The sequence below is a fragment of the Cetorhinus maximus genome, chromosome 1 (assembly GCF_964194155.1).
Source record: "Cetorhinus maximus chromosome 1, sCetMax3.hap1.1, whole genome shotgun sequence".
Classification (NCBI taxonomy): domain Eukaryota; kingdom Metazoa; phylum Chordata; class Chondrichthyes; order Lamniformes; family Cetorhinidae; genus Cetorhinus; species Cetorhinus maximus.
The window spans coordinates 42795157-42819120 of NC_135879.1; the positions used below are offsets into that span (position 1 = coordinate 42795157).

At 44.2% G+C, this 23964-nt stretch overlaps 1 protein-coding gene across 6 annotated transcripts in view; it reads right to left on the reverse strand.

Moving 5' to 3' along the window:
- The window catches only part of rapgef2b (Rap guanine nucleotide exchange factor 2b), a 534998-nt gene that overhangs the window by 25125 nt on the left and 485909 nt on the right, over window positions 1–23964 (reverse strand). For 5 of the 6 annotated variants that reach the window (XM_078540424.1, XM_078540414.1, XM_078540440.1 and 2 more), the window contains 2 exons: window positions 19669–19989; window positions 3227–3299 (listed from right to left, as the gene is read on the reverse strand). In XM_078540424.1, coding sequence (XP_078396550.1) covers window positions 3227–3299; window positions 19669–19989 — 394 coding nt within the window. The remainder of the gene's footprint in view (window positions 1–3226; window positions 3300–19668; window positions 19990–23964) is intronic. The other variant, XM_078540432.1, reaches the window with a different exon arrangement.

Here is a 23964-nt window from a genome sequence, read left to right on the forward strand (position 1 = left end):
TTAGGCTGACTGGTCTGCAGATTTCTGGTTTGTCCCTTTCGCCTTTCTGGAGTAGTGATGTAACATTAGCAATCATTCCGGCACTACTCCTGTAAATAAATGAGGATTGAAAGATTGTGATTAATGCCCGACCTTTGCTTCCTTCAGCAACCTCGGCTGCATTCCATCTGGACCAAGTGACCTACCATACTAATCATTTTAGTATGAATTCTCCATCCATTAATATCCTACCCATAACTTCCATCTCTTCTTTTATTCTAGCCTTAACTTCATCCCCTCCTTTATGATGACATGTTATTTACTCATTTTAGCCATCTCCTCTTTAAATTCCATTTAACCTTTTAAAACACATAACTTTTCTTGTAAATACTTACATCCATTCAGAATCAACAGTTCATATTTGGCCTCTAAATAAAATTAAGTTGGGTGATTTTGATCCCATAACTCTAAGCTGAATTTAAACTCAAGTTCCAGAAAGGAAGGGAAAATTGGAACCTCTCAATTTTTTTACCATTAGATTTTTTCATCCAATTTCCCCATTACCCTCCTTTCCTAAAAGCAGTATTTAACTGAAGGATAATAATAGTCCTCTTGTACATCATCCAAATAGCCAATCCTAATAAGTGAACTGGATTATTCAACGAAGACCCCAATATTGATATAGCATCATAGCAGTTAACAGCACAGAAAGAGGCCATTCAGCCCATTGCATCTGTGCCGGTTCTCTTCTAGAAAAATTCAAAATAAATCAAATTGCATCCTGATTTCCCCATAGTCCTGAATCCTGCTCTGCTTCAAAAAGCTATTCAATTTTTCCTCAAGAAACATAGTGAGTCTCTGTGCAAAGGTTCCATGGGCCAATAATCCTCTACATAAAGAAACGTTTGCTAGCCTTGTGATAGCCTTAGCCTTTGACCGTGAATTTGTCATCTCTTTAAAATATCTGTGGAATCTGCAATTGTTTTTAAAGAGTATTTGAACAAGAGCTTTAAGAGTTTGCATCAATGGTAAAGGGAACCATTGTAACTTTCTTGGTTATTGTAGATCATGATGTATAAGTTGACCCAGTGTATAAGACGACCGACCCCATTTTTCTGGTCCCAAAAATCGTGTTTTTGCATATCCTCAGCATTTAGATCAACACCCCTTTGCAGTCACTACATGCTATACTCACATTAGTAGTCAGCCTCAATTCAATTTCTTGCCCCACAAATGCATGTTTTATTCACCTTATAATTGGGCACAAGGGATTGAGCAGGTGATACAGGCTGTGTTGCGAAGATATGTGTGAGCTTAAGACATGTCTACACAGAGCAGACCCCGCGTGACCTACAATGAAGAGAAATGAGTCTTCCAGCGAAATAAATGAAGCATGAAGTTGGTTTCAAGCTATAAGTTGTAACATTTGCTGACTCTTCAAATAAATGTGCTGTAGCAAGGGAATTTGTGATTAGTGAAAAACTGCAAGAATGGAAGGAGGAGAAATCTGCCCTGAAGAAGATGCCAAGACTGAATGCTCCATGAGAACAGGGATCAGCCAGACCTGATCTTGAGAAGCATGTATCGTGGAATGGGTCCTTGAAAATTGTCAGAATAGTTACATTGCCACCAGAAATGCAATGTGCACACTTAAGTGAGCCAAATCAAACCCCGAGTCCAGCAAAAATTTCGGAGCAACTACCAGTTGGTGCAGCCACTTCATAGAACAAAAATGTCTAGGTTGCAGCAGAATACCAAGATTGCTCATAGACTAGGAAAGACCCCGATGTCAACGTTACCAGCTTTCAATGATTCACCATCAGACAGCGGCTAAAGCACAAATGACGAATTTGCCACATCAACAACACTGATGAAATGCTCATGAATTTCGGTATGCCCTGCAAGCGAACTCTAGAAGGGAAAGATTCAAACAGTTCTGGTGAAAATGACAGGATTCCTGTCAGGAAGGCAAGATTCACAGGAGTACTAGTCTGCATGGCCAATGGAAGAAAATTAAAATTTAAGGTAGTTTTCAAATGTAAAACCATGCAGAAAATTAAGTTCCTGGCAGAGGTTTTTGTGCAAGTCCATGATAATGGTTAGATGGATGAGGATGAAATGAAGTTATGGATCGATAATGTGTGGTATAGATGTTCTGGTGAGCTACACAAAGAATGCAGATTCGTGTGCAAATAAGTAACACCCACGTTGCAGTTATGCTGGAGGTCTACCATCCACGTGTGCCTCACAAGTAATTCAAGGATCATGTTTGCACCCAATGGAATTGGTGAATGATTGACGGAGAAAAAAACCCTTCACAGAGAGTGGAAATATGCTTGACGTCTGTGTTGTTTTGTCTTCAAATCATGCAAGGCTATTAGTGCACAAACTGTCATCGGATCATTCAGAAGATTTGAAATATTCCACTCAATGGATGGAGAGAAAGATAATTTGTTGTGGACGAATGATTCTGAAACTGAAAGAGCCACATCTGATCAAGAATGGGACCCTAACAATGATGCCATAGTCAAAGTAAATCAGAAGAATTATTCACGTCGGATGCCAAAGAAAATTAATTTGAAAAATCCCTCCAAAAACAGTGGTCGATTTATAAGCTGTGTATAAAAGTGAATCACCAGGTGTGGGAGATCACCATTTTGAAATGTGAAAAAAAAACATCGGTAATTCATATTAAATTAATGTAACACGTTTTATTGAATAAAGTAACTGTAGAAAGATACTTTTAACCACAATCAAAGCATTTAAAGCTAGGTAAATTCATTGCCATTGACATCCAATGCAGAGTGGATGTCTCTTAAATTCCTGTGCATCTTAGCCATATTGCCTGCTTAATTCCTTGCCCCAGTTATAAGGTACTGGTAAGGAAAACAAGCATTTGTGGGGTGCAAAATTGAGGCTGACTACTAATGTGAGTATAGCATGCTGTGGCTGAAAAGGGATGTTGAGCTAAATGCAAGGATATGCAATAAAATGATTTTTGGGGCTGGGAAAATGGGGTTATCTTATACGCCAGGTCGAATTATACGTTGCCATCTATGGTAAGTATCTTGCCTTTCACAAAGTAAGACTTAATTTGGCTCACTCATTCCAGTATTACTCTTTTTTTAGTCAGAAAATCATTTACAGACAGAAGGAGACCATTCAATTCATCGAGTCTGTGCTGGTCCTCCATGGAGCAGTGCAGCGTTATTTTAGATTTTGTTTCCTAAATGATATTCCTTTTTACCTTTTTGCTCTTTGCTTTCTGCTTTCCACTTCATGTTCTTTTTTAAATTTGTCAATTTTCTTTTTTTCTGTTCCTGGCGACATGTGAGCAAGGAGAGAAAGAGGGAGAGATTGAGAGAGAGAGACATTACATACAAGGAGATTATGGTTAACAAAGAAACAGCCAGACACCACGCAACAAATAAAGCAAGGAAGAAAATAGAGAGGAAGATAGTGAGAGAAATAAAGAACAATGGCAAAAAAATGCAGCTAATTTCAGTTCTGCACTGAAATTGCTAATATTGCAAATAATCCTGCATTAGGAGAATATAATGCACAAGATGAATCTGAGGGGGAGAAACACAAGAATATGGTTTTGTGCCTGAAATGATGAAAGACAAAGATGGAATGCACTAGTATAAAAGGCATTTGAGTACATAAGAGACAACAAACATTTAAGCATGCTTGAACAGGCCAAACAGAAGTTGTGATTGAGAATGGCATAACTCATGCTGGGATGTCAAAGGAAACAGAAGATATACGTTGCAAAGCAATTAGTGTCTCTACTGATGTTGCTTTTTACATTTCACAGGTCTACTGAAAGTACCGCTCATTTTTTTATAGTTGTTTGCTGTGTTAGAATTTATTTATGTCCAACTGGTCTCCTGAATGTAAATACCATCTCTATTTGTCTCAGCCTAAGAAGTCATTGAAGAATAGAAAGTTATTTACTATTTTGATGCTTCTCAGTTTCTTATTACCCCCCATTTACTTTCAAATTGAAGACTATTACATATATATATCTTTACCTCAGTGAATGTTAGCCCTTCCTGTAGTATAAATACGTGTGCTTCAATTTGTATATAACATGGAAGTTACTGCAACTTTATTCATTCAGAAATACATCAATGTTGCGATCAAGACTTAAATTTGATTCGTAAAATGTGTGTACAAAGAATCCCAGCCTATTTGCATAATTTGAAAGAGACATAAAAATAGATTATAAAGCCATTGATCAGCTACAAAATTAGTTAAAAAAGGTGGATAAAGCCAAAATGATGTGAAAAAATAGTATAAAAACTGAAATTTGTTTCACCTTTTAGCAGCTTTTCAGGAGTGACAAAAGCTTGCTGAGGAAACATGTAAATAGCAGCAAACACAAGGTGCTCTCTAAGCACGTGGCCCGCAATCTTAATAACAAGTCATTTCCTTTTTTTAAATTTAGTCAAAATGCAATACCTGAAGAACCAAAATACTGTTACTCAAACGCCAATAATAACAGAAAACAAGACAAACATTTCAACAAAATTTTGAAGGTTTTTACAAAAAAGCTGTTAATTGAATGATACGTTTTCAGTAGTATAATGTTAATAAAAGTTAAAAAAAAAAGAAACAAGCCATTTAATTGTCATCAAAATGGATTCAATCTATCAAGGTCAGGAGCCGCCCAAGTCTCAGTGAGCCCCAAGTTGTAGACCACTGCCCTAAGTCACTGTTTATGTAACTCATATCACAAACAATCAAACACACCTAATAGTTCACCCAAGTTGTACACAGACTGGATGTTTAAATATTTTCATATTGCTTGTTGTTGTTTCAGCAGCCCTTTATACCTGTCAGTTAACAGTTTATCCCATTGTTTTTTTTGATGAAAAGGCTCGAATCTTCATTTCAGGCACAGAATCCCTATTTCCGACCCTGAATAGACAAAAAATTACGCACTTACCCTCTTCCAATATTTCAGGGCAGTTTTCCAATGGAGGATCCTTCCAAACTGACTTGGCACAGGAAATCTCAGAGGGAGCAGCGGAGAAAATCTGCGCAGAAAACATGCGCCCTTTTTTATGGCACTAGCTGCCATATTCTGTAAGTAAAGAATTTAAGGGGCCCAAAGCTTCTTTAGAAAGCTACGGGAAGGTAAGATGAATGGGTGAGGGGATAGGGTGGGCAAGGGGGTAGGGTGGGTAAGGTAAGTGGGTCAGGTGGATAAGGGAAGTTGGTAAGGGGGTAGGGTGGTGAAATTGAGTTGGGGCATTGGGGGGGCTAGTCGGAGGTTTGGAGGGGAAATTGGGTTTGGTTGGGGTGTAGATGGGTCATGGGCTAGTCAGTTCAGTTGGGGAACGGTCAGAGATTCGGAGGGGGGAGTCAGAGGGTCGGCAGCGGGGGGTGGGGTGAGTGGGGGAAGAGTCCAGGAGAGGTGGGGAGGGGGGTCATTGGAGTCACTGGGGAGGACAGTTGTATTGTTACCCAGGTTTTAATCCATCTAACATTTCCTGGGGAACTATTCTGGTAAGTCACTCAGATTTGGAGACTTTTTATGGAGGGTCCCAGGAAGCAGGGAAATTGCCCACTGGAAGTTGAAACTTCCCAGGCAATTCCCATGTAGGTCAGCGTGTCAGAACTTCCACAGAGTCCTGACACACATCTAAGTTGGTGATCTGGACACTAGGAGATTCGGGCCAATATTTTCCCAGTATTCTGCACTTTTGCTTATTCTCTTCCCGCTTCATCTCACTTTGTCCCTCCTCTCATCTACCAAAGCTATTCATTCTTTTTTAGTTGATTCCGCACCTACATTTTTTGGTTTACAAACCCAGAGCTCAAAGCTTCAAGACTCCTCTTAGTTCAATTGTGAATTGGCGAATTACCAAAACTTGGTTATTTTCATATCCTTCTATAGGGCCCTGAAAATTAAGCATCTCTCAAGACAGCTCCTTCATATCTTGAGTCTTACCAACAGCTATAATCTTGAATCTGGAATAGCTCCATCTTTGGTCCTCTTCCTCTCCTGACATTTTTTCCCCTCAAAATCTCCTCTGACATAATTTGGAATTTTCACATTCTATGCTTTGGCATTGGAGCTAAAGAGCTTGGATTCTTCAAATACTTCTAGTTCTTTCAACAATTCAATCCTCTATTATACACAAGTCAATTCAAAACTTACAAGTCCATACCTACTGGGACTTTTCCAAAACTTCTCCTACTCTCCTGGATAGAACCCGTGAAAAAGCTTGACATTTGTCATGAAACCTTCTTTCACCGCTAACCTCTCTTCTAGTCACTACTTTTTGAGTTGTCCTATTTCATTGACGCTATTACTGTAGTCATGTATTCCTCTAAATGTTTCTCTCTTGTCACCTCTGAACTCCACATACATGGTCCTCATTATGTTGAAACTAAGGTGGAGATTTTACGGTGCAGAAATGGACAGCAATGGCCTGTAAAATTGTGTGTGTGTCATTGGGACGTGCTCCCTCTGTCATCATGATGCCGGGACACAATTTTACAAGTGGTGTATAACAGGCTACGCTGGGATGCCACTTCTGATTTCAAAATGAGAAATTACAAAGCAATTGAGATGGTCAAGGAGCCAACGGAAGGCAGATTTTAAAGGCCCTCTGAATTTTTCAGTGAGTGTATAGAGAGGGTCAAAGACTCAGCAGCTTTTTAAAGGTGGCAACAGGGCAGCAGCTGCTGGTATTGCTGCAACAGACAGCTGCACAATTATGTTTTTTATTTTCTCTCTCAAAGAAGGAGTAGGCGAGCTATTGATTTGGGGTTGAGGTTCCTTGAGGAGATAGTGAAGGCCTGCAAGGGGCAGTCTGGTGATGGGGAAGCGGCAGAAGGCCGCAGATGGTCCAAGAGCAGACAGCAGCGCGGCAATGTAGGTGGCCAGGGTCTACAGACAAAGGATGAGGTACTTCCAGATGCTGAAGTAACAGTGTTGCCAAAGATTGCACCTGTCCTGAGAGGCTGTGACTGATCTATTTTTAAAAAATTCATTCATGGGATATGGGCTTCACTGGCTGGGCCAGATTTATTGCCCATCCCTAGTTGCCCTTAAGAAGGTGGTGGTGAGCTGCCTTCTTGAACCACTGCAGTCCATGTGGTGTAGGTACACCTACAGTGATGTTAGGAAGGGAGTTCCAGGATTTTGACTCAGCGACAGTGAAGGAGCAGCGATATATTTCCAAATCAGGATGGTGAGTGACTTGGAGGGGAATTTCCAGGCGGTGGTGTTCCCATTTATCTGCTGCCCTTGACCTTCTAGATGTAGTGGTCGTGGGTTTGTCTCAGGAGCCTTGGTGAATTCCTGCAGTGCATCTTGTAGATGCTGCTACTGTTTGTCAGTGGTGGAGGGAGTGAATGTTTGTGGATGTGGTGCCAATCAAGTGGGCTGCTTTGTCCTGGACGGTATCAAGCTTCTTGCATTCATCCAGGCAAGTGGGGAGTATTCCATCACACTCCTGACGTGTGCCTTGTAGATGGTGGACAGGCTTTGGGGAGTCAGGAAGTGAGTTACTCGTTGCACAATTCCTAGCCTCTGATCTGCTCTTGTAGCCACAGTATTTGCATGGCTAGTCCAGTTCAGTTTCTGGTCAATGATAACCCTCAGGATGTTGATAGTGGGGGATTCAGTGATGGTAATGCCATTGAACATCTGTGTACATGATGGCAAATGAGGTGAGGCATTGTATTGGTGGTCATCTGATGCCAGTGGCTCTCTCAAGGTAACTGTAGACCTTAATTTCTACACCTCAGGTTCATTTCAGGGGCCTACTGACATGGGCATCTCCCAATCAGTTGCACGACACTGCACTGTTGTAGGGTAGCGACAGATGCCCACTTCAGGAGGGCCAACCCGTACATCAATTACTAAACTGACAGTCAGGCGTGACAGCCAGAGATTTTGGGGCCTTGCTAGATTCCCAAAATGCAGGGTCTCAGAGATTGCATGCATGTGGCCATCAATGCAGCCAGTGGTCTTCATTAACCAGGAAGGGATTTCATTCCCTGAACGACCAACTAGTCTACAACCACTGTCAGCCAATTCTGCCAGTGTGTGCTTGTTATCCTGGGAGCAGCCATGACACTTACATTATCCAGCTTTTCAACAACCCCAGGAAGCCTGCAAGGGTGGATACTTGCCGACAAGGGATACCCAACGAAGAGATGACCACACAAAATCATTTTGGAACCCAAGGACTGAAGCAGAAGAATGCCCTCATGTGAGCCATGCTGCCACCAGAGTGACCATCAAGCTGACCATCAATCTCCTCAAAATGAGATTCAGATGCCTGGATTAGTCTAATTGGGTCGCACTCTTCAATATGCCCCAGCAGGGGTCTCCCAGGTAGTGGAGGTCACCTGCGCTCTACACAACCTGGTGCTGTGTGTATGTAGACATTGCCTGTTGAAGACACAGTGGAATGTGAGGCATCCTGGGACAAGGTGGAAGTTAAGGAAGCCAAAGGGGAACTACAGCATCCTGTTGGACATGAGGGACCACTTGGAGAATGTTAAGGTGTGGACGCAAAGGAGAGTCATGAAGCACTTATACACATGCGTTTCGGCTGACATTGCTTCTGCCATCCTGTCAGATAAAGATTTGCCCTCCAGACCCTCTTATTCACCAGCACCTGTTGCTGCTGCAATACACTAATGATAAGCATACAAACCATGGCCACTCCCAGCCAGCCCTTGGGCATACACACCACACTTGGACTGCCAGAGAGCCACCAACAGTAGATGGAAACTTTCATAAATCAAATCGCTTACTTTATTAATCAGAACACACAAGCAGGGAATCATTAACTGTCTAATCATTGCATTTTCTTAGTTCTTTTACGCATGCTCCTACCTGGTGCCCTCCTTCACTGCTGGCTGTAGTGCAAGCAGCCTGCTGACTGCCAGACTTCAGGCAGGTTGCTGCCCTGCGGCCTGGGATGACCTTGGCGGTCGTTTTCTGGCTGCTTGAACCCCAGCATGCTGAAGGGCTTGTGCATAGGTACTGGAGCCTCCTCTGTTGTCATGGCAACTTGAGGTGCTGTTATCATTGGCATAGGGACTGAGGAGCTGTTGTCCACACTTGGAGCATGCTCAGAGAAGCCCCCAGAAGGTTGCCAAGCCTCCTCCCTTGTAAGATATACCTGTACCTCCATGTTGACCTGAGAAAGACAACAATCTGGAGTTTCCAGTTCCTCTCTTGCCTTGTCACTGCTCCTCCCTTGAGCTCATAGACAAGTTAATTGCATGCAGGTCCGCGTGCATCTCCAGCGTCCATTGATTGGCCTGCGAGATGTAGCTCTCCACGACAGTCACCAATTTGCCAAAGGAGGAGGCCATGCACAAAGACGAGTGTGAGTTGCAGCACTTATAGCCTGGACGGATTCCTCTACTGTCCAAGCCAGGGCATGGATACCCTCTTGAAGCTCTGTCAGATCTTCATGCACCTTATGCTGGACTTCCAGCATCTGCCGCATCACGGATCACTCCACGTCATCAGTCTGGGACTCAGCATGGGCCTGGCCTCCTACACGCCTCCAACTATCATAAGCCATGGCTGTCACAGTCTCTGACAGATGGTCAGGCACACATGGGGTGCTCATACAAGGCTGATTGGAGGACACATGAACACCATCCCTCATGTGCGCCTCAGGCTTCCCTTATGTTCGCTGATGAGGGGAATCACCCTCCAGTGACTGAACTCCAGCCTCATTGCCCGTGATGGAGCAGCCGACCCAATACTCTGCCAGCTCCAAAGTTTCTTCCTACATAGGAGTCAGGATGGCAATGAAAGGCATGCTGCCACCCGTTCTGGCCCCTCTCTCTTGTAGGCCTATAGCCTGCAATCACTAATTTTATTTGTAATTTCTGTATTTCTCCTTCACTTCTGATTTTTAAGTGAACCTTTTTATTGAATCTTACTTTGTAGACATTGATCTAAACCTAGTTGTGATTGTGCTTTGATTAATTAATCGATAATAATCAGTAGTGATGTGTTTTCCCAAGACTTTGTTTTCCATGTTGGAATTCCACAGCTGTTGTTTGGTCTGTATCTGTCTTCCCACTAGGCTACTTATCAGAAGTCCTTTTTTACTGCATTCGATGACCCTTGAGCTACAAGCAGGACAATGAGTAGCCTTACGTGGGGTGGTCAACTATGGTGTGGTCATCAGGAGTTGGAGTTTGATTGATGGGTATACCACCTGATTGATGGCAGATGGGAAGTCAACATCAAAAGATGCGTAAACAAGTTGGATTGTGAAGTTTGCAAAGTCTTGCAGTGCCTGTGAGGAGAATTGATAAGGACCTGTGTGTTTTCCAGGCTCATTGTTTTGAGAAAGTCTGAACAAGACCTCAAAAGGCTGGAATGGAGCCAAAAATTTGGCTTAAAGGAACATTGCTTCCAAGATACGGTGCAGCAGCCAGAGTAGAATAGTCAACCACTGAAGACTATGGAGGAAGGGACATCTGAGTGACTGGCCGAAGAGTCCAACCCCATATGTAAGGTTACTTAGAAACTTGGTAATATATGTACCAAGGGGAATTTTTACCAATTTAGCGTTCATGTCGTGGAACAGACCAATTTGGGGTTGTTTATGCTTTTTTAAAAACAGTCCTTTCTTCTGATGTACATGAAATGCGTTCTCCTTTTAATAAATTTATCTTTCTTTTTACTTCTTTCTCTTTTTAAATGATCAATTATAACTGTCATATCATTATTCAATAAAATTGTTGTTTTAACACATCACTTGGCACTGTCACTCATTCCTGTTACATCCACAGTATGACTCCGAACCCAAGACAGACTCCACAAGGGATTCTTGCACCCCTTTACACTCTGGCGTTCTAGGCCCATCTTTCCTTCGGGAACACAGGAGAATAATGTTAGTGGCCCACTACAGTAAGCATAATGTCTGATTGTTTTTTGTGCTTGCTGCAGTTTCTGTGGTCAATGGCATGCATGTGGCATTGGGAACACTGAAGCCACCTTGCGAGAGTGGACAATTCCACACTCGTGTCGCCTGACATTCCTTTCCCAGGAGCTGCTGTAGCATCCACCCATTGCCACTGATCAAGCAAGTCTGGACAGAGGTTGTAGAAGAGGCCAGCAGCTGTGGGGTTGTTTGTTGGCTTCTCCTTCCCCAGCATTTGCACCTTCACACTTATCCATTTGCTCTTCCTCAAACCTCAAAGAGACCCAAGGTTTGTCATTCAAACTTGTGGAGCAGAGAAGGTCATTACCCCACTTGCAGCACAGCAGCCAAGTTCTCTAGAGAACCCCACAGTTGCTGAACTCCTCTGCAACCTCAGTTGTTTGGTTAGGCTGGGAGGTCTCCACTTTTCGTCCCTGGGGAAGGGGACCTTCTGCCTTGCCCAACTGGCCAAGAGGAAAACTTGGAGGGAGTCGTTACTGAACCATGGGGCCACGATGGATCCTGCTTCTGTCATGTCCACAAGCAGTTTTTCACTGCACTTTCCTTGTGAGGATTGTGGGTTCCTGGATGATTGTGAGGAGAGATGACTCCTGGATGATGGGGCTGATGGCTGTTGAAACATAGAAACTAGGAGCAGGAGTAGGCTATTCGGCCCTTTGAGCCTGCTCCGCCATTCATTATGATCATGGCTGATCATCCAACTCAATAGCCTGCTCCCGCTTTCTCCCCATACCCTTTGATCCCTTTCGCCCCAAGAGCTATATCTAACTCCTTCTTGAGGACTGGCACAGGCTGATGGTTGTTGGCCTAAAGTTGATTGGTGGTGGGTGTAGGCTAATAGCTGTCAGGGAAGTTACCAGATTCTTGCAGACCTCCATTTAAATTGAGTGCTAATGGCCATTTAAACTTAGAGTCATAGAGGTCTACAGCACAGAAAAAGGCCCTTCGACTCACCCAATCTGCGCCGGTCAAACAAGTACCTAACTATTCTAATCCCATTTTCCAGCACTAGGCCCATAGCCTTGTATGCCATGGCATCGCAAGTGCACATCCAAATACTTCTTAAATGTTATGAGGGTTTCTGCCTCTACCACACTTTCAGGCAGTGAGTTCTAGATTCCCAGCACCCTCTGGGTGAAAAAATTCTTCCTCACATCCCCTCTAAACCTCCTGCCCCTTACCTTAAATCTATGTCCGCTGGTTATTGATCCCTCCACCAAGGGGGAAAGTTCCTTCCTGTCTACCCTATCTATGCCCCTCATAATTTTATACACCTCAATCATGTCCCCCCTCAATCTCCTCTGCTCCAGGGAAAATAACCCCAGTCTATCTAATCTCTCCTCATAACTAAAACTCTCCAGCCCAGGCAACATCCTGGTAAATCTCCTCTGCACTCTCTCTAGTGCCATCAGCATTTCCTTCTATGTTAGGTGAGACATGGCTGCCACCTCAAGGCCTGAATCTGGAAGCTGACCCTACCGGCTGTTAATTGCCCAGCTGGCACAAGATCACACTGCAAATGGAGGTTGGAGTGTTGGGTGGGTGGGGGATCCTTCACCACCCACTTCCAGTTCCGCCTCCACATCCCTGTTCGGTGCTAAAACAAATCCCTGCTTAAGACTCATTGCAGTCTGTTACTGCACTAATTTCTTCCCAGGATGTTAAAACTATGAACTTCCTAATTTCTCTTATTCCTCCACAATAGGCATCATCAAATCATCTTTGTTGTTTGCTGCTTCAATCCATCTGTAATATTTCATGACTAGAGCTACGCACACCAGAAAGTTTGCAGGTTGAATCCCTGTACTTAGCCAATGTGGCAATAGGGGTGCTCCAATGGATTTCAGTAAGGAAGAATAGTAGAAAAAAATCATCTGGGGTTGCAGCTTCTGATTGGTACCTGGTCAACTATGGTGAAAAGAATATGTAGGCACCAACTGAAAATGAAATTGTATTTAGTTATTATGGCTTGGACAAATGAACAGTGAGCACACATTGTCCAAGTTCATATGAGAAATGACAACAATAGAGGACTACCAAGGGATGGGCAATAAATGCTGGCCTAGCTAGTGATGCCCACATCCCATGAAAGAATATATTTTAAAAAATGTTCTCATATTAATCCCCACGTTCAGGAAATTAGGAATATTGAAAAAACACAGTTTGACATCTTTTCTCTATTCCTCTACCAGCTTAAGGCATGAAATTCAAAAGCTATTTGTGACACCTCATACTATAACTTCAAACATGCTGATAAATGGATAATTGAACATGAACTGAGCTCATAATTAAAATCATAGTTACGTTTTAACACTGAATTCAAGGCTTGGATGTTTAATGCTTAATAATTTCCTGTGAATACAAAATTTAACCAGGCCATTTCAGATTTTCAGCGACTGGTGCTGCTGCTGCCTGTATTTAATCCCGCCAGGAGATGTGCTGTCAAGGTACGCCAAGCTTATCCAATATAGCTCATCTGCAAACACTCTGACATCAGTCATCTAAATACGCCTAGGTCTTTTGGCTGCCCTCCAGTTTGCCCTCTAGAAGAAATCTCTTTAGCTTTTCAGCTCTGATCATAACAGAGTAGTGTTATAATTGTTTTTATATGAAGATGTACCAAATAAGTTGTCCAACAAAGCAACAGAAGCTAAAGTTTGCATTCTAAGTGTCTGCGGGTAGATATAAAATTTAGTTAGATAAAATTTACACCTGTAAACCAGCTAGCTTTAGTTACACCTGAAAAAATTCAGAAATAAAATTTGCTCGTTTGAACAGGCAATGAAGTTCAGCTTCCTCAGCAATCAGATCCATTTGAAATATAAAGGCTAAATGTTACTAAAAGCTGGAAAACAGGTTCACATTTTAATTTGTAGATTACAGAAAATAATAAAATGACACAGGAACGATAAAAATCACTCAATCTTAGGGATTCGTTGTGAACGTTTCTTAAGTTTCTTAAGCATTGTAGTCATCGGGAAAGTGCTGGAATGTACTACCAAGGAAGTTTTAAAAATGCACTTGTAAAACCATAGTATGATTACAACAGATCAATATGGTTTTACGAAAATGTGGTGTTTTCAATTTGGCAGGCTGTGACTAGTGGAGTGCAAGTGTCAGTGCTGGGGCCTTGGCTATTTACAATCTATATTAATGACTTAGATGAGTTTGCTGATGATACAAAGTTAGATGGGAATGCAGGCAGTGAGGACACAAAGAGGCTGTAGAGTGATATAGACAGGTTAAGTGATAGCAGATGGAGTATGATATGGCAAGTGTGAGATCATTCACTTTGGTCATAAGAATAGAAAAGCAGAATAATTGTTAAAAGGCGTGAAGCTTATAAGTGTTGATGTTCAGAGAGACATGGGTGTACTCACAAAGAACACAAAAAGTTGCAAGGAAGACAAAAAGAGGCTGCATAGAGATATAGATAAGTTAAGTGAGTAAGCAAAAAGGTGACAGATAGAGTATAATGTGTGAAGTGTGAGGTTATCGACTGGTCGCAAGAATAGAAAAGCAGAATTTTTTTTAATAGGTCTGAAACTTGTACATGTTGATGTTCAGAGAGACTTGGGTGTACTTGTACAAGGAACATAAAAAATTAGCATGCAGGTTCAGAAAGCAATTTGGAAAGCAAATGGCAATTTGGCCTTTATTGCAAGGGAATTGGAGTACAGGAATAAAGACGTCTTACTACAATTGTACAGGGTTTTGCGAGACCACATCTGGAGTAATATGTGCAATTTTTGTCTCCATATTAAAAATGGCCCACGCAACCCCTGGAAGGCTGCCACAGAGGACGTCTCTTGTACGTTCGCAATGGAGTCGAGTGCGGCTGGACACGGCAGGCGGGAGGGCAGGTCAGGTGGGTACTCAGCACCCTACTTCTCTGATGAGTGCCTTGCAGTCCTCTTGGAAGTGCCTGCCAGGAGGGACACCCTTGTCCCCAGGGATGGGAAGAGGAGGCCACTGCACCTTACCAAGAGGACATGGGAGGAGGTGGCAGCGCTTGTCAGCAGCCGTGACAGGGTGCAACGCTCCTGGGTGCAGTGCTGGAAGTGCTTCAATGGTCTGCTGCATTCAGGAAGGGTGAGTGCCGTGTTGGCATGGGTCAAGGTGCAGGTGTGTTAAGGTCTGGCTGTGCCTCCATGGACCTCAGGGGTGCTAGAGTCTGAGTGCCAACTGTCAATCATGCCAGAGCTGGCCAAGGGGGGTGATCCCTGTCTGCTTGGACTGAGTGCCATGCGGCTTGAGGGCCATGACTCGGAAGTGCCCTGCCAGGTGCTCCTCAGCTGGAGTTGGCCAGGCTGCAATGGCGCTGCATGTACAGAGTGGACTAATCATTGCTCCTCTGTTGTTTTAGGAGAAGACTGACCACAACAATATAGAAAGGTCAAGGACTGGCGGAGGCTCTGTTAGCCTCCTAATCGTTTCGAGGTATGAGCAAGATGCCCTGGAGCTTGAGAGCCAGCACGCCCCATGTGAAGCCGGGCGTGGAGAGACAGGGATGCCAGACGAAGGTAAGAGTACAGTGCACAGAAGTGAGAATTTCTGCTTGTGCAACTATTCTAGTGTAGACTCTTCATTGATGTGAACCTCGAACCTGGAGTCCCCATTCATCATTGGAAGACAAGGGCACCATGATCCAGATCTCTGTTGTCTCAACATGCACAGCGACAGTGTGATAGTTTTAACTAATGACATCTCCTTCTTCTCCCTTTTAGGTTCACCAGTGGGCGTTCGATCTCCAGACCCCGAAGGGCCACCCCTGACATCGGAGGACCACTGGGCGTCATTTGCACCTGCGTCACACCCGCTTTCTGAAGCGGGCACCAGCACCTCCGTGGGCATTAGAGCGGCAGCTGATATATTGGTGTACATTGGTGAGGGGACTTCACAATCGCCTGAGCTGCAGTTGGAGGCAGAGTGCCCAGGGCGACGCCAGTCAGAGATCAGGACGATGCTTAGTCGAAGGCTGATGAGCCTCTGGAGGCAGTGGCGTAGTGGTATTGTTGCTGGACTGCAGAGTCCAGAGACCCAGGATAATGCTCTGGGGTCCCGAGCTCGAATCCCGCCACAGCACATGGTGGAATTTGAATTCAATAAAAATCTGGAATTAAAAGTTGAATGATGACCATGAAACCATTGTCAATTGTTGTAAAAACTCATCTGGTTCACTAATGTCCTTCGGGGAAGGAAATCTGCTGTCCTTACCTGGTCTGGCCTACATGTGACTCTTAAAATGCCCTCTGAACTTGGGTAACTAGGGCTCGGTAATAAATGCTGGCCTGGCCAGCAACACCCACATCCACATCCCATGAATGAATAATAAAAAAAAAAATGCTGGATGTCCAGTGAGATGTGCGGAAGCATCTGGCAGAGATCCTTGAGGGTCTGCGTGCCAAGATGGAGGGGTCCATGTGGAGCGTGAGAACTGCGTTGACCATCATGGCTGACTGCAATGCCTCCTCCACTGAGAGAGTGACAACTCTCATGGAGAGGCAGCTCCAGGGACACAATGAGGGGTTCCTGGGGTTGCGCTCAGACCTGCAAGCCCTCACACAGGCAATGACCTCAGGTGGTCAGTGTCAATGTGGGAGATAAATGAGGCACCCAGTATCCCAGCTAGGTACCTGTCCTCATCAATGATGCGCAGGGAGGTCCAAAGCACATGAGCTGCCTGTCGTGTCTGTGGGCTCCTAATAGGGCACTCTGGATGACAGCAGCAGCTCCTTCACTCCTCCTAAAGTGACTGTGGCGTCTGATGAGGCTGCAGCAGGTTGGGGGGGGGTGGGGGTGTGTGTGTGTGTGTGTGCGTGTGCCAGCCGTGACACAGGCAGGGTCAGCACAGGCTCCACTGGCCAGAGGACGACCACCAGTGTCATCAAGGCCAACAAGACAACTGAGTCAGCAGGCTGTTTCCAATGCTGCTGTCAGCGAGGGGGGGCACCTAGACGTAGCACTTGCAAAAGTAAGTTAAAGGCACCATGAGCAGTTCACGGGTGATTTTATGTTCATTTTTGTTAACTTTATGTATATTGTCTGATGTTGAATACCGGAAATGTTTCTGTTAACATTCTTGAATTGCCAGAATGACATCAATTGTGTTTTTGTCTTCATGGCCTGAGTATGTTTCACCTTTTTATTTTCATTTGTGCAGGCAACGTCAGTATGTAATGTTGGATGTAGGTGACTCTGAATTTTATTGCACAAGCACTGAGTGTTCTTTGCGTTCAAATGAATGGGTCCTTTCAGACATCCAGGATGGAGGAGGCAGCCCTGGCTGTGTTTGAAGCTGATCTTTGATAACCTAGCTGAAGAAGCGTTGGATCAAGGCATTCCTGGTGTTCCTGCCTCCTTGCAGGTTACTGAGGTTTGGCTCCACATCCTCAGCGTTCTCCTCACCGTGCTCCTCTTCAGACTCACTACTGGACTCATTATCTGTGACCTATGCAGCTGCCTCAAGATCCTCTTCCTCCAATGGGTCCCCTCTTGTCAGTGCCAGATTGTGGAGAGCACAGCATGCAACCATTGTCAGTGACACCCACTCTGGGGGGTATTGTAGTGCTTCCCCTGAACGGTCCAGGCATCGGAAGCGCATCTTGAGAAGGCCTATGGTCCTCTTTACCACTTATGCCCTTATGGAGACATGTCTCGTATTGTAACGCTTCTCTGCCTCCGTTTGTGGGTGGCGGAGAGGCGTCATGAGCCACCTCTCCAATGTATAGCCTTTATCACCCAGCAACCATCCATCCAGTCGGGCTGGAACACTGAAGAGCTTCAGCACCTGGGTGTGTATGAGGATGTACGCGTCATGGGAGCTGCCAGGGTACCTTGCACAGACTTGCTGAATCTGTGATCACACACTATCTGCACGTTCATGCAATGGAATCCCTTCCTGTTGACGAAGGCACCCGGCTGACCCGCTGGCGCCTTGATGGCCACGTGTGCAGTCGATAGCACCCTGGATACGGGGGAACCCACCAATCGCTGCAAAGCCTCTGGCACGCTTAGCTTGGCTGGCCTCATCCATATGGTAAAGAATAAAGGTCAGTAACCGCCTGAACAGAGCTTCTGTCACCAACTTGACGCAACTCTGGACAGCTGATTGCGAGACTCCACACAGATCCCCCACGGAGCTCTGGAAAGAGCCGGAGGCATAGAAGTTAAGGGCCACTGTGACCTTCAGAGCCACTGCCATGGGATGTCCACCCACACAGTTGGAGCTGATCTCAGGCCCAATCATCTGGCAAATGGAGGTCACGTTCTCCCTTGAGAGGTGGAGCCTCCTTCGGCATTGCACCTTGGACATACTGAGGTAGCTGCATCGCCGCATGTAAACCCTGGCAGCAGGATAGTGGTGTCTTCTACGGCCCCTTCCTCCTTGGACTACCTGCTGGCCCTGCGCCCCTTGTGCCTCTGACTCTACTCCTACAGTTCCCTTCCCCTGGAAGCTGCATTGGGACACCTGGCCTCCTCTCCCTTCTGCCCCTCTCTTCCTCCTCAGAGGAGGTGCCTTCAGTGGAGACCACAATCTCCATTGGCAGGGTAAGGGGAGGCTGTCTGATATCTGGAAGGGTCCACACTGTCTGAATCCTCTGGAGGCCTGGCAGATTATTTCCTTCTGTATTCATAACTGAATTCTGGCATATTTTCTGCCTTTCTGGATTTCATAGAGCACAGCCATCATGCCCTGTGTACATTTAATTACATAGTTATAAATGAGTCCTGAAATGAATAAGAATGAAGCTCCGATGAAGCTGCCAAGTACCAATAAGCAATCAGCTGCAAACTATCTCCAAAACTCCTCACTGCTCACACTGGCAATGATGCTGACCCTTTTTATCCTACCCTTGGATGAGGTTTTTGAAAATGTCGGCAGCCTGCCTGCCTGTGTGACGAGCAGAAAAATTGCACAGGCAAGGAAAAATCACAGTCAATTGGACTGTTAAGGGCCTTAAGTGGCTGCTTAATTAATGGCAGGTGCCACTCTGGCACCCGCGCAGGCCTGCCAAGCGAAATATGGCGCGACTGATATTTTACTCCCGTTCAGGTCAGGTGTGTGCCTTCCTGCGGGACAAAAAATTCTGCCCCGGGAGTTTAGAAGAATGAGAGGTGACCTCAATGAAACTTTCAAGTTTATGAAGGAGTTTCACAGGGCAGATACTGAAACATTGTTTCCCTTGGCTGGGGAATCTAGAACAAGGACGTACACTTTCAGGATAAGGGGCCAATCATTTCCGACTGAGCTGAGGAGAAACTTCTTCATTCAAAGGGTTGTGAATCTTTGGAATTATCTACCTCAGAGGGTTGTGGATGCACCATCATTGAATATATTTAAGACTGAGATAGATAGATTTTTGGCCTCTCAGGAAATCTAGGGATATGGGGAGTGGGCAGGAAACGCAGTTGAACTTCAAGACCAGCCATGATCATACTGAATGGCTGAGCAGGCTTGATGGGCTGTATGGTCGTCTTCTGCTCCTTTTTCTTATGTTCTCTTCGATATAAAATCGTCTGAATTCCTAAACTGAAGTATTTGGTATGTTTCCAATCAAGTAATTTAGATTTCTATAAAGTAAAAAGTAACCTGGCACTTAAAATTATATCCTTCTGTATTCATAATTGAATTTTGGCATATTTTCTGCCTATCTGGATTTCATAGAGCACAGCCAACATGCCCTGTGTGCATTTAATTACATAGTTATGCAACTGATAAAAATAATAGACTGGCACTTACCATCCTCATCATCCTCAGATGGGGAACCTTGGGACTGTAGGTGAGCTAGCCTGGGATCTGACTCATTTGGTTTGTGCCACTGAGGCCGGCTAAGAGGCCTGATCTGAGAGTGACTGATTGTATGTGCAGTTGCACTTTGAACAGATGAAAGTCCATGGGGATCACATGGCCTTGACACGAACTGTGACCTTTGTAGTGCTACATTATAATCTGGAGGTTTCATGCCTGGATGACGATGGCCTTCTTGGAAGTCTGCAATGGGAATTCCAACATACCCTGGAGGTGTTGGTGGCGGTTCTCGATATCGGCCTTCTTTTCGTGCTGTGGTAACACAATACACTAGCATTAGAGATGGTTAATTAACATGGCATACAAGTGAGTCAGTAACTGAATGCAGGTCTATGGAAAGGCATAAAACAAGATGCAATGCTGACAATATAATAAATCCTGTTCATTTTAATTGAAAGAAATTAAAAAGAAAATCGAAGTGATCCAGTCTAGGAGCACAGTGTAAAGAAGTTGGGTCTTTTGAGAAGCGATTGTTCATGTTGAAGGCAGAAAAATTCAAAATGATGGTTGGTCAGGAATGTGTAAATCCTATCAATATTATTAATTAAATAGAAACAAGACTTCAAAGTTGGATTATTCCTAAAATCTAACTGAATGAACAAAACCCTTGGACTCCGGTACAGTTTTGTTCAGGGATCTTCTCTAATCTTATTGAAATGTACTTTGAAAAACTCACTAGTAAAATAAAGATACTGTATTAAATCTCATTTCTGGGCCCTCTTTCATTTTACCGAGTCAATTATCAAAAATAAAAAAGCGCAAAATAGCTTTTAGATCTTTGATTTTAAATGATGTTAAACTCATCTACTACCAAAGAAATCATAAGTACCACCTGTGTATAAACCATCCACTACTTGATGAGGGCCATTTTGTTAATATACCTAACAGCTTAGTATGTTAATCAGTGGTCTGGTTTAGTGTAAAGCAGAGTGGAATGATATTGGTTTTCTTCCTCTTCCCATGTGGTTCAGCACACATCATTTTAAACCAAGTTCAAAAGGCAGTGATTGACAACACTGGGCCTGGAAACAGGGCACCTACCAACCTCAACTTCTGGGAACAGTATATGGAAGTGAACAGGCGAAAGCATAATTTATACAGTGAATTCAAGTTATACTTGATTTACTTTATGACACTTATTCTTCTGGCAACTTATATCAACATTTTTGTTTTCACATGTGCATAAAACACAAATCAGTCAGTACTGCTAACTATTAACCAGCTTAGTGGCAATGTTTATATTTGGATAATCTGCGTTATTAATAAACCATGTACAAAAGGTTCACAGAGATTTCTAGACAACTGCTGATCTGTACACAAACATTTGTAACAATAATAACTTGAATATTTATGTTTTATTAGACAGTACCCAATGGGGGTACAAGGAGTCTAACAACGATGGAGAAGCAGTCGAAGAATGGATGGACGCGAACCAGCTTAGTCTCATCCACGATCCTAAAGTGCCAGCCTTCTTCCACAGTGCCTGCTGGAAGTGTAGTTATAACCCAGATCTTGCCATTGTCAGCAACGACATCGCTGGCCTCTGCAAGAAGCTTGTCACAGACCCAATACCACAGACACAACACCGTCCTATTGGTATCCAAGTAAATGCAGCAGTGTTACCAACCGTCGTACCATTCAAAAGGCTCTTCAACTTCAAGAAGGCTGATTGGAACGGGTTCATACGAGCACTTAACCGCAAGGTTAAACGCATTAAACCATTACCTGAGCACTACAACCTGTTTGCAAAAGCTGTCCAGAAAACAGCCAGAAGGAAGATCCCTGAGGCTGTGGAGCACACTACATCTCTGGTCTCACCAAGGAGAATGCTGAACTCTACTGGGAGTATGTCTCAACGTTTGAATCTGACCCCTTCTCAGAGGAAACAATATCTACCGGTGAGAGGGTGATATTAAGTATCTCTCAAGAGCGTCAAAACACCTGGGACACCTTGATAGCGACAACAGATCTTACAAAAAACAGCAAGAAGGCATGGTCTCTCATACGCAAACTTGGAGGCGATCCCAAGAAAGCTGCCCAACATCCAAATGTGTCTGCAAACCAAGTTGCACACCAGTTGCTCCTAAATGGAAAAATCAACAAGAAACAACCAAGAGTACAACTAGATAGGAAGAAGTACAGCGATGACCCTGGCTTCACAGGACCATTCACCATGGAAGAGCTGGAAACTGGTATATCTAGTCTAAAACACGGGAAAGCAATTGGTCTTGACAACATAGCAATGGAGCAGATAAAGAATTTTGGACAGCAAGCAAAGAAATGGCTCCTACAATTGTTCAACCACTGCCTGGCAACACACAAGCTACCTAATATTTGGCAGAAGGCACATGCAATAGCACTATTTAAGCCCGAAAATGATCCCTCAGATCCTAAGAGTTTTCGGCCAATTTCACTGCTTTGCCACACCAATAAGCTGTTTGAACGCCTGATACTCAATAGGATAGCACCAACTGTAGATGAGAAGATCATTCCAGAGCAAGCAGGTTTCCGCCCCGGCAAATCAACAACAAGCCAACTGCTCAACCTCACACAACATATCGAAGATGGTTTTGAGCAAGGGATGGTAACAGGTGCTGTTTTTGTAGACCTGTCAGCAGCATACGATAGTGAACCATAGACGTCTCCTCTGCAAGATCCTAGAGATGACAAAAGATATTCACTTAACAGAGCTGTTAGAAAGCATGCTTCAGAATCGCCGGTTCTATGTTGAACTAGGTGGGAAGCACAGCAGGTGGCATATTCAGAGGAATGGTCTTCCTCAGGGAAGCGTGCTTGCATTGCTGCTGTACAACATCTACGCGAATAACCAACCTATAGACGGTCACACAGCATTTTATATATGCTGATGACTTATGTGTCACTGCTCAAAGCACTGATTTTAACACCGTGGAGAAAACGTTTTCTGAGGTCTTGGAGGGACTAACATCCTACTATGAAGAAAACCACCTTCGCACAAACCCATCAAAGATGCAAGTTTGTGCATTCCACCTCAGAAACCGTGAAGCCAAACGCCAGCTTAAAGTAACCTGGTGTGGAGGAACACTGACGCATTGCGAGCACCCTCTCTACTTAGGAGTCACCCTTGACAGATGCCTCACCTTCAAGAACCACATCGAAAAGACAAAGGCAAAAGTGAGCGCACGAAACAACATCCTGAATAAGCTCACTAACAGAAAATGGAGAGCAAGCTCGAAAACATTGCGAACCAGTGCACTTGCTCTTTGCTATTCCACTGCCGAATACGCCTGCCCTGCATGGGAAAGATCTACTCATGCTAAGAAGATGGATGCCATTCTGAATGCAAGCTGCCGACTTATCACAGGTTGTTTAAAACCAACAAACACCAACAGCCTATTTATCCTGGCGGGTACCGCTCCCCCTGATATAAGAAGAACGGTAGCCAGCAAGAAAGAGCGACTCCGTCAAACATCAGATGAGAGGTACCCTCTACATGGTCATACACCTACATTCAACCGCCTAAAGTCAAAGAAGAGCTTCATGAACAGTGTTGTTCCATTACAATCAACCCCATCTGAAGCCCGCATCGCCTTGTGGAAAGACCGGATCGCCAGTCTTGAACAACCCCCAGCGATGGAAATTCTGCTGGATGAAAGCCTTCTCCCAGGAACTAATTGCAACTGGGCAACCTGGAACCTTAACAGACTTAGGACTGGTGTAGGTCGTTCAAAGGTGTCACTAAGCAAATGGGGATATACAGCCAGCCCGACAACTTGTGAATGTGGAACTGAGCCACAGGTAATGCAACATCTCCTGCAATGCCTATTGCTAGAGGAACCCAGCACTGTTGCAGATCTCGCCGAATTCAACAACAAGGCGCAAAAATGTGTCCAGTTCTGGCTGGCCCATGTATAGACTGTCCGTGGACACAATAAGAAGAAAATTTGTAAAACTAGTTTATCTTCATCAGTGGACACAAGCTAAAGCTTCCAGGGGCACAGGAAGTGAAGAGCTATCCAGGGATTCTATCTTATACAGACGAGCACCAGAGGCCACCATTAGGAGACATAAAATGGGTGCTGCAAGGTTAGAAAAAGGGAGGGGGGAGATTCAAATGGATTAAAAATATGGACCATTGCTCTATTAAAATAAAATTTAAAGCAATGATTTTTTTTGGTTTCTAATCTATCTTCCATGGATTTCCACTGAACAGAACCTACACCTCTTGACCATGAGTATGAAGGCGAG